The 17,354-nt window shown below is 36.7% G+C and overlaps 1 protein-coding gene across 2 annotated transcripts in view; it reads right to left on the bottom strand.

The window, feature by feature from the left end:
* Window positions 1-13,823: 13,823 nt before the first annotated feature.
* LOC120420959 (furin-like protease 2) overlaps window positions 13,824-17,354 on the bottom strand; it is a 328,512-nt gene continuing 324,981 nt past the window's right edge. For both annotated transcript variants that reach the window (XM_052710358.1, XM_039584094.2), the window contains exon 14: window positions 13,824-14,611. In XM_052710358.1, the coding sequence (XP_052566318.1) occupies window positions 14,303-14,611 (309 nt within the window). In that variant the 3' untranslated portion in view covers window positions 13,824-14,302. The remainder of the gene's footprint in view (window positions 14,612-17,354) is intronic.

The raw sequence follows: 17,354 nt of genomic DNA, 5'->3' as shown, positions 1-17,354 counted from the left end.
AATTTGCACAGATGCTTAAAATAACCCAAAAAACCGTTTTTCGCTTGTGGAGCAGGGGGTCATTTTTTCTGGGCACCCTAATGGACAGCTGCCAAATTTGTATGGAAAATTATATGAACGAACTAATGACGCAAAATTGCTTCTCTGGGCATTCCGAAGACACCAAAAAAGTTTCAGCTGGATTAAAAAATACAAAAAAATCGAATGACCGAAATTTCAGAGAATTGCTCTTTTGCGTTTCTCTTTGTTTCGTCGTCCGTGTCTGAAAAAAAAAAAAATTCCGCTAATAAGGTTCGTATCAACAAAGTTCAAAATAGCAAAATTTCGAGAATCTCCAACCTTTCAAAAAAAATTTTTTTCGAAAGTGTGCAAACATACTTACTTTACTTTTACTGCTCGTACAACCTCCGGGTCATGAGCTGTCTCCAGATGCGCTGCCACTGGACTCGGTCCTGGGCTGCTACTCTCCAATTCCGCTGCGGAACTCCCACACTTTCCAGATCTTCCTCCACTTGGTTCAACCACCGTGCACGTTGCGCCCCCCTCCGCCGCGTTCCAGCCGGCTCCGAATTAAACACCAACTTCACCGGATTGATAGTCTGGTTCGGTTGGCGCGCATCCAGCGCGTCCGGCATTCTTGCGACGTGTCCGGCCCACCGGATTCGGCCAGCCTTGGCGACCTTCCGAATACTTGGCTTGCCGTAGAGTTGCGCCAGCTCGTGGTTCATCCTTCTCCTCCATACGGTGTTCTCACGCACGCCGCCAAAGATCGTCCTAAGCACTCGTCGCTCGAAAACTTCAAGCGCTTGCAGGTCCTCCTCGAGCATCGTCCACGTCTCGTGCCCGTAGAGGACGACGGGTCTTATCAGCGTTTCGTACATGGTACACTTTGTACGCCGGGAAAGGTGACCAGACCGTAAGGTCTTGTGGAGTCCGTAGTAGGCACGACTACCGGTGATGATGCGCCTCCGAATTTCTCTGCTGCAGTTGTTGTCCGACGTAACCAACGATCCGAGGTACACAAACTCCTCCACAACCTCGAACTCGTCGCCGTCGATCGTCACGCTCGGTCCTATGCGAGTCCTAAGGGACTCGGTTCCTCCTGCCAGCAGATACTTCGTCTTCGCAACATTCACCTTCAATCCAACCTTATCCGCTTCCCGCTTCAATTCGGTGTACCGCCTGGCCACCTCCTCGAACGTTCTGCCGACAATGTCCATGTCGTCGGCATAGCAGATGAACTGGCTGGATCGGTTGATAATCGTGCCCCGCATGTTGAAGCCCGCCCGCCTCATAACACCTTCAAGCCCAATGTTGAAACAGAGGCCGGAGATACCGTCGCCTTGTCGCAGTCCCTTGCGCGATTCGATCGGGTCGGACATCGCTCCCGAAATCTTCACGCTGCACCGCGCCCCGTCCATCGCTGATTTCACTAGTCTGATCAGCTTCCCGGGAAAGCCGTTCTCGTACATGATCTTCCATAGCTCTTCGCGATCGACCGAGTCGTACGCGGCTTTGAAATCGATGAACAGGTGGTGCGTCGGGATCTGGTACTCGCGACATTTTTGGAGGATTTGGCGTAGCAAAAAGATTTGGTCCGTGGTCGATTTCCCCTCCACAAAACCGGCTTGGTACGACCCAACGAAATCCTTTGCTCGCTCCGACAGACGACAGAAAATGATCTGAGACAGCACTTTGTAGGCCGCGTTGAGAATGGTGATAGCTCGATAGTTCTCACATTCCAACTTGTCCCCTTTCTTGTAGATCGGGCATATTACTCCCTCTTTCCACTCCTCCGGTAGCTGTTCTGTGTCCCAGACCTTGACTATCAGCCGGTGTAGACAGGCTGCCAGCTTGTCCGGGCCCATCTTGATGAGTTCAGCACCGATACCATCCTTACCCGCTGCTTTGTTGTTCTTCAGCTTCTTGATGGCATCCTTAACTTCCCTCATCGTGGGTGCTGGCTCGTCCTCGCCGTCCACCATACCGCTGACGTCGTTTCCCCCGTCGCCCTGGTACTCCGCCTCTGGGCCGTTCAGGTGCTCGTCGAAGTGCTGCTTCCACCTTTCGATCACCTCACGCTCGTCCGTCAAGATTCCCCCGTCCTTATCCCGGCACATTTCGGCCCGCGGCATGAAGCCTTTCCGGGATTGACTGAGTTTCTTGTAGAACTTGCGCGTTTCGTTGGAGCGATACAGCTGTTCCATGTCCTGGCACTCCAACTCTTCCAGGCGGCGCTTCTTGTCCCGAAAGAGATGGGTTTGCTGTCTTCGCAACTGTTTGTACGACTCCTTGTTCCCACGGGTGTTGTGCAGCAGCCACTTGTCCCGCGCTGCTTTCTTCTCGTCCCAAATCGCCTGACATTCCTCGTCGAACCAGCCGTTCCGTCGAACTCGGTCCACGTACCCGATGGCGCTCGATGCCGCTGCGTTGATGGCTGCTTCCATATGGCTCCAGCTGGCCTCCAGAGGGGCTTCGGCAAACATGGGCACTAGTTTAAAAAAAAAATGAACAACTGAGACTATTTTCAAAAAAGTAACTTAAAAATGTCTTTAACTTGTAAACGGTGCACTTTAACAAAATTTCACTCAAATACTATTTGATTGCAAATTCGACTTTATATCTTAAAATGATGTTTTGAAGAAAAAATCGAATTTTTGAAAAAAAAAGTAATTATTCAAAAATCATAAGAGTCAAAGATTTTTTGCACAACCTGGAAATTTTTGAAAAGTTGGCATTGAATATCGCCTAAAATAAGTCAGTTTTTTTTTAAATCGTGTTTTATTGCAAATCAAGTTTTAGTGACAAAAAGTGAAATTAAAAATCACAAAAAAAAATTTACCATGTATCATTTTTTTTCAGTGTAGTCCTTATCCATACCTACAATTTCGCCAAATTTTCATTTAACTTTTTTGTATAGACAGCTGCCAAATTTGTATGGAAAATTGAAATCTAAAAGCTTGCTTTCGTAACTGTTCATAGGTACGAACTTGATTGGTTTGGAACAGTTTTTCGCAGATGGTATATTTTCATTAGGTCAGAGAAAGCCATATGGTTCCATTAAATTCTCAAGAGTTTGAAAGCTCTGTTCACAAGTATGATGTATCCATCAGACTCCTAGAGAAAATGCACATCACATCAAGGAGTTTTGAATCAAGAGTTTAAATTTTAGCAAATGGATTACCTGGGTACTGAAAGGTATTCTTAGCTACAAAAAAGCTGTAACTTTTGCATAAATTGAACTAACAATGGCCAATTTAAACTGCAGCTCAGCCTGAGCACTACAGTGAAATAAGAGGACTAAATAAGACTCAATTTCCACATTTTAAAGGTTTTTAAGAAAATAAACTCAATTCCAACAGACAAACCTCGCTGACGAACCATTTCCTCATCTTTCCAAACATCGCAATTCCCTTCGCTCAAGCCCGCCGAAAAGTTGTGTCGAGCCCGGAAATGGCTCCCCAGTGGTGGCCAGTGACGACAAATTGCCAGAACTCTGCCAGGTGTACGGAAGTTGCGTTGGTAAAGTCGCAAGAAACATGCAAGTACAGACGCGAGCGCGCGATTCCCACAGGAACTGAATTATTAGCAAAGCTGAAAAGTGAGCATGAATAAATAATAAAATCATAAAACAGCCCCCCGAGACAGGACGGGAGAGAGTGGGAGCGAACTCCTTTCTGGGTTCGCTCTCCTCGGCAGCGGCAATGGTAATTCATGAATATGTCGAGAATTTAACGAGAGGAGCAGTTTTTGCTTTAAGGAATGGTCGTGGGAATAAAATTTTTATGGTGTTGCAAGAGTTTTGGAATAATTTTAAAGATTTAAATAACATCCTGTTAAATACGGATGTGTTTTCCTGTTCTCTATTCTTTTCTAATACAAGTTTGTATTAGATGTTGTTCAATTAAGTATGCAAAATCACATTTTTTTTAACATCTAAAAATTTTAAAGATACAGATTATAAACATAAACATAAACTGTTGAGCAGACAAAAACCAATAAAAATCTTGAAAATAGTATGTTTTTGTTGGGTTCTGAATTTATCTATGAGGGAGCTGTGTCCTATCCCTCGCATGGTCCAGTCAAAAAAACATCATTACCCTGTCATACTAAAGGGGTGTGGCTGCCAATCCCCCTGTCAGACCAAAGATTAAAAGTTAAACAACCCCAAGATACTGATATTGGTGAACAAAAACCAATCAATTTTCAATTCTGCATTTAAAAAAAAACAACTGGAATTTTTTTCACTCATAAAATCGACGTCATCTTGTCGCACGTCGCTTTGGGCGTTCCGTAAAAAAAGCTTTCCAATGTTTGACCTTTAATAAACAAAAACAAGAGCACGTAGTGTAGATTTCCCCTTTTAAATGCTACCTAGTTCATTGAAGTTTGCCTACGCTCGAAAAACTTGACATTTCGTCGCCGTCGTACTAACTTGTCGTACGTGCATTTTGGGCCAAATTGAGTTAAGAACGCCAGCGCACAATGCCTCACCTTCACAGATCCCCAGTATTCGACTTCAATCCTGAGATATTCCATAAAAACCGAAAAAAAAAACTCCGTGCATTTTTGTCACTTTTCATATGAAAGAAGTTTCAATCTTGTCGTGCTATCTTGACACACTCTGAAAATTGATGTAAATGCGACAAAGGGCAAAGGGATTTCAGGACAGAACGCGTTTGACACAAGTAGGAGCGCAACTACCGTAAACATTTGTAATTACAATTCGTTACTCCGGCAAGTAAATTCAACCAAACTTCAGGACAATTCTCAGAATGGCCAACCAAATTAAGCGTATTTGTTATTGTTTACATTGCGTGCCCTTGTTTTGTGTATTCAAGGTCAAACATTAAAACGCGTTTTTCTCGGAACGTGAAAAAGCGACGTGCAACTAGTTAGCACGACCGCGTCGTAATGGCTATAAACCAAGTACTTCCATATTCTTGTAGACGGCTCTTATAATTTGGAGGAGGCGCATGGTTTCTTTAATTGTTTGATTTTTTATGTTAAAAAATTTAGCAAATTCTGCTGAGCTGCGTTGCATAAAATCAAATTCTCTCGATTGCATCGGATTCGGGGAAGCTTCCCTAGGAGGAACCGAAGAGATATCGGATTTCGCATGACACAAGTATTGTTTTGCCGTGTAGTGTTATTAATTCTCTATGATTTTTGAACATTGGACGATCTGTAAGCTGTAATATGTCTCTCTTAAAAATACAAAATGTTCACTTCTCCAGACAATTTTACATAAAGTCTCAATACTGGACATTGTTAACTGGAATAACGGTCAATGGGAAACTTATGAGAAATTGTCTTCTTTAATAGGGTTGGACAAAATACAATGGTCAGTATGGAGATATTTATGTAAAAAAAAATTAAAAATCGATTATTGCGATAGGTTTTTGATAATTGTCACGTACAGAATATTTTTTAAAAATACGGTTTTTAAATAATTTTCAAGGAGATACTTAAATTTTTCGTGACGCCTTTTTGCAAAATCTTAGGTTATGTCCACAAAAAATGACCGAATAAAAATCGTTTCATTATCATAACTTCTAGCTCAAAATGCCGGGTCTTTTTGTTTACCCGCGAGAGTCGCTCAGATGCGCAACGCCCGGTTGCCACATTGCTTCAAATGAGAGTCTGCATTTCTTCTGGAAAAAGTCTGTATTGATTACGAAAAAAATGGCTAGACAAAAAATTTACTTGACGTTTTAATTAAATATAAAACTAATAAGACATTTAATACTTACCTAAAGGCTAATTGACAATGTTGATAAAATCAACTGGCTGATTTTAACGTGACGTATTTTGCCCATGTTTGCGTAAATGTCCCATATGCAAAAACAGCATGCTAAAAAAAACGTTTAGTTACCTTTGTTAAGAACTTCAAAAGTTATAAAAAGACCGAAAGATTGGGTGGTTTTTGTAAGAAACCCTGTTATGTTATATATTTTTAGAAAGGTATTAAGGACCTTTCCAACGAGCCCAGATCATTAGAGATCTGACAACGCTTTCAAATGTTATAAGCACTAAGTGTTATTTATACACTTGTTTGAGGCCAGATCTCAGATATTTTGATGAAAACGATGTCTGGATCTAGCATGCGACCCATCGTTAGATGTGTAATCAAAACAACTTTCCAATGAGTAAAACAGATTCAAAATTGGACAACCCTATGAAGAGCATCATAATGTGAGGAAGGCACCAACCACCTCAAGGTGTATTAAGTAACGTTTTTTTCTGTAAGTTCGTCAAATTTCCTACAAGTTTGTCTGGGACCACTTCTTGATACGTTGCAACGGCTTCGAGATAAAGCAATATTTAAATCAGGAAATACAAAAAAAAATAACTTACGCCCATCTCAAACATCAGTCAAGTGCAACTGGTGCCATATACACAAAAATGATTTAGAAAAGCCTAGGAGAACATGTCTATTGTATACAAAGTTTTATTGATATCGGAAAGGGTCGAGTAAAAAAGTATCTGAAAAATTCCTGTAAATTGAATGGTCAGATGTTTCTATTTTGGATAAAACTTCTATAAAATTTGGCAACGAGTTGACCGAAAATTGTCATACCTTTCAATTTCATAAATTTTGATATGCAATAGATGAGGTTTCATGAAAATAATCAAGATGTCCGTTTTTGGTTATCCGTGGACCGGTTCCTTGTTTTACTGCAACTGAACAATAAGAATCTTGGGTTATAAATTATGTGTTCAAGCCATGCAAATATATTCAATTATAGTAAAGCAAATCATTCCTTCAGCAGAATTGCTGTATTCGAAATAAAACTAGAATGACAAAACAAAAGTGATAGCAGCCTTTTGAACTAAGGATGTTCTTCCAACCCCCACAAACACTCCCAAAAGCAACACATACACCGGGGCTCACGCCAGAAGCCAACTCTCGCACGTGGGCCACTTTAGTAGGAAATTTATAATCTTCACTCCAACCGCGTTAAGCACATTAATTTGCCGGGTAAGACAAACCATTTGCTGCTTCCCCTTCCCCTCATCAACCCTCTTCTTGTTCCCACACAAAACCACGTCGAAAATCGTTCCCGTTTGAGCCCCTTCACGACGAGCAAGTGGGAGTGGGGGGCGGTGCAGATTTAGTAGCTAATCTGGTTTTCGAGGCAAAGCAATTTATTAGAAGCTCGGTTGTGTTCCACTTAATACCCAATTTAAATCGTTTCCGTTGCCACCGCCCCGGGTTCAAGTGTCTGTTTTGGAGGATTTTTTTCTTTTTATGGTGGGGGAATTTAAAAACAACGCAAACAATTTGTATTGAATTCCATTTTTATTGATCTTTTTTTTACAAAATAGTTTTTTTGCTTACATTTTTCAATTTTTTTGATCGCTCTCCTTTTCGCGACGAGATTTTTTGTTCTTGGCAGACTCACTTTCTCCCGATCAGTTTAGTTAATAGTTTGTCAATTACCTAAACACGTAAAGCACGATTTAAATTCTCGTGTTTTTTTATATTCTTTTAAACGACTTTCTCATCATCACGCTTTTAACTTCTCGCGCTTTGAATTTGCTCTCGCGTGCTGTTTTTCTTTTTCGTCTTCTCTTATTTTCCATAAATTATATAAACAATTACCTATTTAACACCGTATCACCTCGATTGTTTGTTATAATGTACTCTCTCCTCCTCTTTTGTTTAGCAATTCGCTAGTTGTGTTCGGGTTTGATCGTTTCGTCTGGCGCCGTCGACAGAGCTGCCAAATTTTATCTAGTTTCTCTCAGTAACAATAACGCGCACGCACTCTTCCTCTCTCTCACTTCCCACTCTCTTTCGCGTTTCTCTCTGACACTCTCACGACGCAGCGCATGGATGTTGTCTTGTGACGTCAGATTATCATCAAAGAAGTATGACTCTCTCGATCTCGAATTAAAAAAACGAACTTAAAACTGAGGGATGACATTTTTGGATTTCTCTCTGCAAGCTCGATTTGGTTTCTTCCTCGCTCTGTTGCGTGGCTTGACCGCTTGATTATTCATCTTTGTATTTACATGTAGTATATGCTTCTGCCCTTTTATTTTTAAACTAGATTAAACCTAACAACTTACGTAATGATTTAGCGATAACTGCGAAAGTAAAGCGTTTCCGATAAATGTGGTGTGGAAGCCTTTAAGTCAAAAGCAAAACCGGATCGAGAGATGCCAGCTTGATTTGAAGTTTACACAGGATTTAGGGGAAATTACGCGCAAAATTTTGTTGCATTCTCTCAGCTTGCGCACGCACGCTCTGTACAGATATTTTTACAGTGTTATGTTTATCAGTTTGTTTTTGGTTAGTTAGTTTTAAAAATGAGAGCTCTCAGTACCGTATCGTTCAGTGTTTTGTGATTCACAGCGGTTTTGATAGAAAATTAAATAAAATCGGCGCAAATTAACCAGAGTCTGGTGGACCGAGTTTTTTGTAATAAACATTCATTTAAATTTTAACAAAATTAAACAAAAAGTGCAATCCTTGCTGATACTTTTTTTAAATTGAATATTTTTTCAAAAAAAAAAAATATTTCCATAATACAATTTTTTTGAGCAAGTATCTCAACTTATTTATATTTTATCATAATGTGAAATTCAATACTTTTAATGATTTGGACTCACTTTTATTTTATAAATCATTAAACTCTGAGCAAAAAACAAGACTTCAACAAAAAAATATTATTGGAGTTTTTGTCTGATATTCAACCTATCAACCACAGTTCACGATTTCTTAATGATTTTTATAAAAAATCGTAATTTCATGCAAAAACAAATTTGACTTAATTTTTTATGTAAAATTGAAAAGTACTTTACAGATATTTTGATAAAGGGCTCCGTTTATAAGATATAACCATCGAAAGTATGATTTTAGCGAAATATTTGCAGTTTTTCGATTTTTCAAAATGGTGACCATGAATGACCACTGAATGAGACATTGAAGATTGGACCTCTGGTTGCTGAGATACAGCGGCTTAAAGAAAAAGTTTTCTAAGTCTCACCCAAACAACCCACCATTTTCTAATGTCGATATCTCAGCAACTAATGGACCGATTTTCAATGTTAGAACATGAAATATTCGTAAAATTTTCCGTTTTTTCGAAAACAATGCTTTAAAATTTTTGAATCAAGACTAACATTTTAAAAAGACCAAACATTCAATATTACGCCCTTTTAAATGTTAGTCTTGATTCAAAAATTTCGAAATCGACTTTATCTGTTATTCAGATAATACCTATGTTTTAAAGAGTGGAAAAAGTTTCAAAAATATGTTTATCCAGCAAGAATAGCTTGTTTTCAAACAATGAAAAAACTCACAAAACATTAAGAAGTACGTCTTTCTTTTTGAAAGAAATGTGCTTATGTTTGAAAGAATGGAAAAACTTTCCAAATTATAACGACAATCGAGAATAGGTTGTTTTTTTAAATAAAAAAACTATATGTTTTAGAAGTCGGACTTTTTTTTGTTGGAAGAACTGCTCATGATAAAAAAATCGAAAAACTCAAAAAATTCTTGGTGGTTTTTAAAGAATGAAAATTATCTCAAATATTTTAAAAAGTCAGACTTTTTTTGCAAAGAAAAACAACTGCTTCTAAATGAATGAACTCACAATTAAAAAATAATCGGTAGTTTTTTTTTTATTTGAAAGAACTACCCATTTTTGGAAGAGTGGAAAAACAAACAAAAACAAAGAATTTTATTTGTAAGAAAACAAGTCTTAGTATTCCTGTACATTGTTCAATACATGTATTCTATATTAGAAAGTTCACAAAAAATTACAGAATATTGTTTAACTTCTTTCACGTTCGATCTGTTGTCCTTTCGGCGTATTGTCCATTCAACCGCATGTCTTTCGATCTTTTTTCGCACATCCGTAAAAAACAACAATTTTTACAAAAATTATCAATCTAGAACGAAATCACACACAATTTGCTTAAACTGATCAAAATAAGTCCGATTTTCAATGTTATAATATGAAAAATTTGTGAAATTTTCCGATCTTTTCGAAAACAATTTTTTTTTCAAACTAAGACTCCGTTTCATAAGGACAAACATTCATTTTTATTTTAAAAACTTTCAAAATATTTTATTCAAAAAGATCATAAAATTTCATAAATGTTTTCAACATTGAAATTTGAACCATTAGTTGCTGAGAAATTGACATGGGAAAATGTGGGAATGTTTCGATGAGACTTAGAAAACATAATTTTTCCTGTTTTTAAATCTTTGCATGGCAATAACTATGCAACTAAGGGTCGTATCAATAAAGTTCAAAAAAGCAAAATATAGAGAATTTTTTCAGCTTTTCAAAAAGTGGGCAAACATGGGCACTTATTTTTAAAAATGAAAAACTGCGATTATTTTCAAAAAAGTTACCTAAAACTAGTTATAACTGGAAAACGGTGCACTTTATCAAGATTTCAGTCAAATAATTTTTGATTGCAAATTCGATTTTACACCGAAAAAAGAAGTTGACAAATTTTTGCGACCAATATTTCGATTTTATGAAAAAATCTGTATTGATTCAAAATTCATAACTCGGTCAAAGCTTTTTTGCCCGTTCTGGAAATTTCTGAAAAGTTGGCATTTGATGTCCCCAATAACATATCAGAAAATAACAAAAAATAAAAATAGTGTTGTAGTTAAAGTTGTGTGACACCAAATCGATCAAAAAGTTCCTTCAAAAGATACAGACTTTTGAATTTTCATAAATCATTTTTGTAAGGACAGCTGCCAAATTTATATGAAAAATTATATGGACAAACAAATGATGCAAAATGGCATCTTTGGGCATACCCCGAGCAGACGGTAATAATTTTGGAATAACATTTTTAGATATTTGAAAATACTTGGCCAATAACATTTTATGTTATTTATAACAAGATTTGTTATTCGTCGTTATGATTTTTTTGTTTTTGGATTGTTATTGTAATAACCGACTTATAACATTTTCAGTTATTCTTCGACCAAACCTTTGTTATTATTTTTTGTTATTTTAACAACTAATCCGATCATCCCAATACCAGTTGGAGTTATTCTTCCATAACAAAAAATGTTATGCCAAAGCTGTTTTGGCTTTCAACCAATTTCAGACCAATAACAAATTTTTCTATGATAGCATACCCGGGCACCCGGGCAGACGGTAATAACAAAATTCATGCCATTTCAATAACAAATACTGTTAAAATAACAAAAAGTGTTATGGAATCTTCTTGAAAAATCCATTTTTGCATAAGGATTTAATAACGGTTTATGTTATCATAACAAAATTTGTTATTGGTCTGATATTGGTTGAACGCCAAAACAACTCGGGAATAACATTTTTTGTTATGGATGAATAACTCCAACTGTTATTGGGATGATCGGATTAGTTGTTAAAATAACAAAAATTAACAACTAAAAATTTTATTAGTCTGTTATTACAATAACAATCCAATAACAAAAAATTCATAACGACGAATAACAAATCTTGTTATAGATAACATAGTATGTTGTTGGCCTAGTATTTTCAAATAACAAAAAATTTTATTCCCTAATTATTTCCGTCTACTCGGGTAAACTTTTATTAAACCCTTACCCGAACAGACGGTAATAACTAAATTCATGCCATTTCAATAACAAACACTGTTAAAATAACAGAAAGTGTTATGGAATATTCTTGGAAAATCCATTCTTGCATAAGAGTTCAATAACAGTTTATGTTATCATAACAAAATTTGTTATCGGTCTGATATTGATAAAAAGACAGAACAACTTGAGAATAACATTTTTTTGTTGTGGAAGAATACCTCCAACTGTAATTGGGATGATCGGATTAGTTGTTAAAATAACAAAAAATAATAACAAAGATTTGTTCGAAGAATAACAAAAAACGTTATTAGTCCGTTATTACAATAAAAATCCAATAACAAAAAATTCATAACGACGAATAACAAATCTTGTTATGAATAACATAAAATGTTATTTGCCTAGTATTTTCAAATATCAAAAAATGTTATTCCCAGGTTATTTCCGTCTGCTCGGGTCGAAGCGAAAAACGGGTTTTTCAGTTATTTTAAGCATCTGTGTCAATTTTGAGCGAAATCTGTTGAGGTTAACCCATTGATACCCGAGCCTGAAGTTGATGAAAAAAATGTTTTTCATACAAAAATGACATTTTTAAATCGCTAATAACTTTTCAGGATCGAGTTTTACAGCTTTGGTATGCTTTTAAAAGTTGTAGAGCATAAAATTGAAAAAGCACTCCATGCAGACCAAACAATAAGAGAATTTGTTTTTTCATGATTTTTTTCGATTTTTTCCATACAAACTTCACCCCCGAGTATCAATGGGTAAATGTTGACCAATTTTGCTCATATTTGGCCCAGAGTTCTAAAATAGCTCAAGGAACAATAATCAGCTTGTGGAGCGAGGTTTTTTAAAAAAACGTAACTTTATCCACCTTTAGGTGGTTGGTGCCTTCCTCTCATTTATAGAGTGATTACAATCCCCTAAAGTGTCCACATGGTTTATGGATCTCCCCTTACGTGATCGCAGCACCTAAGAGGTCCTAATAAAAATAAGTGACGAGTAAAAAAAACAGACTTCCTGCAGACTTTTTTTTTTTTTTTTTTTTATTTATTATAGAGACAGACTTTTTGTCAAGATTATACAGACACCGCCTTTCAGGAAAATGTCATCCCTCTACAAGGCTTTTTTCGTGGCGATCAGACGGGACCATTTGAGGTTATGTAAATTCAGATCATTTTTTAAACTGCTTGTAATTTTAGATAGGTGAGTCAGATCTTGAAAATTCTTACTCCACCTAAAAGGTCTTCTCATATGCTTTCTAAGAATATATAACATGTGAGGGTTTCATAAAAAACCACCCTTTTTACCATAATTTTAATTTAATATGAAACAGTTTTTTTAACATAAATTTTTGAATACATGATCAAACTGCATGAATTTAAATAGCAACTTAGGGGACGTTAAGACGAATCGATTAAAACCATTCCGGCCAAAATCGGTTGAGCCTGTGACAAGATATTCCAGTGACATTGATTTGGTACACATGTCTACATACAGCCAAACACACAGACATTTGCTCACCTGGTGATTCTGAGTCGATATGTACAAATTAAGGTAGGTCTAGGAGGTCAAACTAAAAGTTCGGTTTTTCGAGTGATTTTATAGCCTTTCCTCAGTAAAGTGAGGAAGGCAAAAAGTTCCATATTCTGGGCACCCTAGTGCACACTGTGCACTGCACAGCAACAATGGAAGTTGTTGTCTTCTTATTCCAAAATTGACTAACGGACTCAATCATAAAACAAACTATTTGTAAAGTTAGTCAAACTTGATTGTTTATAATTTTGTAGGCTGTATTTTAGGGGATGAATCACTAATTATATCGATAGTTCTCATAATTTAAAGATTCTAAAATGTGCGTAACAAAAATATGGGTGTAAAAAGCACTGGTTGATTTGCACCGCAAAAATTGAAATTTTATCATTTGAATCAATTTTATTTATTTAAATCAATTGCATTAAAGTGTCACCTAATCAAATTTGGACAAGCAAAAGGTTCTTACAAATGAAAGGAAGAACGTACTGATTCTTCGTTATGCTCTAGTCGGGAAGGGGTTAGTAACAACAAACAAAACAAAAACAACCAGCTTGGATATTCAAAATCAAATATTTATTTTCATATTCTCCAAATGCGTAGCTGTGAATTACAAAAAAAAAACTGTTTTCTTTTCATATCAGCACAATGAATTTCGGTAAATTTGACAATTTCTTGTTAAAGTGTTTGAATTTTTGCTAAATGGTTTGTTCTCTTGCATTCATTCCTTTCTTCTTCTTTCTTCTTTTCATATAGTTATGTGTATAATTGTAATAGTGTATAAAAATAACAGAACGTTGTTTTTGTTTTATTTAAAAACCGAAAAGATTCTTCATATCACACCAACCTCTTTACACGTCCTCGTTCACTCTCATATTCAAGCTATCCCACTCAACCAAGCAGAGAATATGTTACGCTGCCTAGTTTGTCCTTTTTTCATCCTTATTCGTTTTTTTATTTGTTCAAAGGGAAAACGATCGATTCCACTTTTAGTAGAATCGCCATTTTTTCATCATTTTTTTTTGTTCATTTTAAAAACATCCCTTCACCCTCACTTTCTCATATCCGTCCTTCGCTCGCACTTAAGTAAATATTTATAATAATTTGTTATCGCCTATTATAGCACACATTTACCACCCAACTCCCCCTTTTCCCCTTTTTTCCTGTTTTCTCTCTCTTTCCTCTTTTTTTGGGTGTAGTTGCACTTCAGGTCCTGGCGAACCTCGTCGTCTTCGTCGCTGGCGGTGGCTGCTTCCCTCGCCCGTGACCGGACCGCTGCTGTCTCCGGCTGCTGCTGCCACCGTCGAGGATTTCGTGGTCATCCTCCTGGTTCCGGTCCAGTCCATCATCCTCGTCCTCTTCCTCCTCATCCTCCTCTTCTTCCTCAGAATTATTTACAATTGGTTGCAATGAATCATCCTCACCGTTGGCCATCGATATCCGGGTGGTCCGGGAGGTGCCACCGGTGGCCAGCTTGTTGTACTTGACGCCGGTGAACACGGTCCGGGTGCGTTTCTGAAAACGGGTGAACGAGAGGGGAAAAAGAGCGGGAAAGAAAAAAAAATGTCAGTGGTTTTGTGGGTGTTGATGGAAATATGACGGGGGTTTTCGGTCAGCTTGACCAGATCGGTGTGCCATTCGTTGCAGACGTTTTTCGAGAAAAAAGTTATTGGTTATTGTGAATTGATGGGATAGCATTGTGGGATTGCTCTTCGATTTCTGGTTTTTGATGCCCTACATCAGACATTCTTTTTTTGTTATTTTCCACTTGTTCAGGAGGTCATTTTAGCATATATTTTTAATTGAAAAGTGCATTTTTTTTTTAGAAAAAACCTGGAGGTTTTTTTATTTGTTAAAATTTAAATCAAATTTGTACACTTTGGCCCAATCTAATGGCTCTGCCAGATCTTATTTTTCTGAAACAGTGACGCGGCCGTAAAGAATGTTGATTTTTTTTTAATCTGATAAGAATTTTTTTAAGTAGTGTTTCAATTAAAAAAGATTGTTATTTTAGTTGAGGAAGATATAGAAAACCTTTATAACATTGTTTATTTGAGTTTATTCTTCAAATTTAAAATGGTATAATTATTTCTGCAATAGAAAATCCATTTCAAAAGAAATCATTAAATCTTCTCAGATCTCGACTCTGGTGAGAAAGAACAAAAAATGAAGGAACAAGGTAAATTTGCCTTTGTTTGGCAATCATAAGTCAAACAAAAAATAGTTTGAATAAAATAACTTCTTATGTGGGCCAGTGCATCTTAAAATCAATGAGTTATAATATAGTTTAAAATGATTTAGAATAAACATGCTCAAAATATCAACCATGTTGGAAAAAATGTTTCCAAATCATTGATCTTCAAATTCCTTTATAGTTTTAATGCTTTAAAGTTAAGTATTTTCAAAATGTAGTTTTTTATGAAATGAACCAAAATGTGGTTATTCGCCACCATATTTTATTTATGTTTAATTAGTTTGTTATTTAGAATTTGTTTTAACCTTTTTTATCTCAAAACTAGAAAAAAAATATAAAATACTCAACCCCCAACCCATGAGTCAGATCCAGCATAGGAAACCATTTCATCCCGCGACGGCTTTTGAAATTGTTCAATACTGGCCCTGAAAGCCGTCCATAAAACTATTCCTTAACTATTTGAATTGGCATGAGATGGTTTTTCATATTCAAAAATGTTATAAGAATAATTTGCTTTTTTCTTACTTTAAAAATCAAATCATGCTTATCAAACCTAATATTTGGATATTGCTATTGTCAGTTGTGATGTAATCATATTTTAATCCAATGAATTTAAAAGTTTTTTTGCCGGACCGATTTTGAAGCGGGGGGGGGGGGGGGTGGGTGACATAAACTTTGAAAAATATTTGCAACGGCCTTATTTGGTTGAAAAATGGCACCATTAAACAAAATGTTCCATTCCTTAGAAAATTGAAACATATGAAATAAAAAAAACTTCAATGGTTGGCAACAAAAGTACAAGTGAAAATTTAATTTAAATTTGAAAAAAAAATCAAGGTACCATGATTAAAAATTATATTTTTAATAAAACTGACCCAAGTAACATTTTTTTCCAGGAGCTCTACAAGAGCTCTTCAAGATAGCTACAGCATAGCAGTTTGGACCGCGGTAGGATAAAATTCTCTTCAGAACTTCTTCAGGAGTTTGGAAGAATACTTGAAGAGAGTTTTATCCTACCGCGGTCCAAACTGCCATGCTGGAACTATCTTGAAGAGCTCTTGTAGAACTCCTGGAAAAAATGTTACTTGGGGAGCCACGTAGCCCAGTGGTAACGCTTCCGCCTCGTAAGCGGTAGATCGGGTTTTAAATCCCACCTCGGACCAACACATCTGGTGATCTTTTCCTTCTGGAATCGATTGCTTAGTAAAGGGAAGGTAGTGTACCGTCACAAACTGGACCTTATCACGACACCTTAGGGAGGATACTCTTCAAGGGTGTTCCCCTCGGGAACTGGGAAAGATTTACAAAAAGAGAGGGTTGTAAAAATAAGAATAGAATATAGTGTTGAAACTATAAGCCAATTCGACACGAAAAAATTAAAACATTTTCAAATATTTTGCTGTGTACGATAAAAAATTAATCATTTGTAAACAAAATATTTTATCATTAATTTCAGAATGTTGAAGAAATGCTCAGAGAAGTGAATAGAAAACGATTTCAAACCCCAATATTTTTCAATATTATCAACTTTAAAATCGTTTCAAAATATTCTGAAAAATTGAATTGAATTAAGATGCAAAGCACCGGATTATGTTTATTTTTTCTTTTTCTATAAGGGTTAGATTGCAAAACAAATGCAATCATGCCATATTAAATACTGATTTTTATATTTTTTGTATCATCTGCACTGCCGCTCTCATCAAAGGAGCGGCCGTGGCTGACTGGTTACGGTGTTCGCTTTGTAAGCGAATGGTTCTGGGTTCGATTCCCATCTGCTCCCAACGAGAAAGTATAGGAAATATAAATCTTGAAACTCTGAACATGAACGAAAAATCAAAGTCGCTCGTGTCGGGGTTCGATCCCCCGTCCTTTGGATTGGTAAGCAAAAATGCTAACCACTAGGCCATCGCGACTTGGTGAGCTATTATTGGAATTAGGAATTCTGTTACTACCAAACTATATACGCGCTGGGTCCTTGTCCATTTGACAAGGGTTCGGAAGTTCTAAATAACGTTTGAACCCAATTGGTGCAAACGTTCTTCAGGGCGGGGCTTGTCGATTCAA

The sequence above is a fragment of the Culex pipiens genome, chromosome 3, assembly GCF_016801865.2.
Source record: "Culex pipiens pallens isolate TS chromosome 3, TS_CPP_V2, whole genome shotgun sequence".
Taxonomy (NCBI): Eukaryota; Metazoa; Arthropoda; class Insecta; order Diptera; family Culicidae; genus Culex; species Culex pipiens.
The sequence above is the reverse complement of the archived record's forward strand: the minus strand, read 5'-3'. Positions and strand labels throughout refer to the sequence as shown.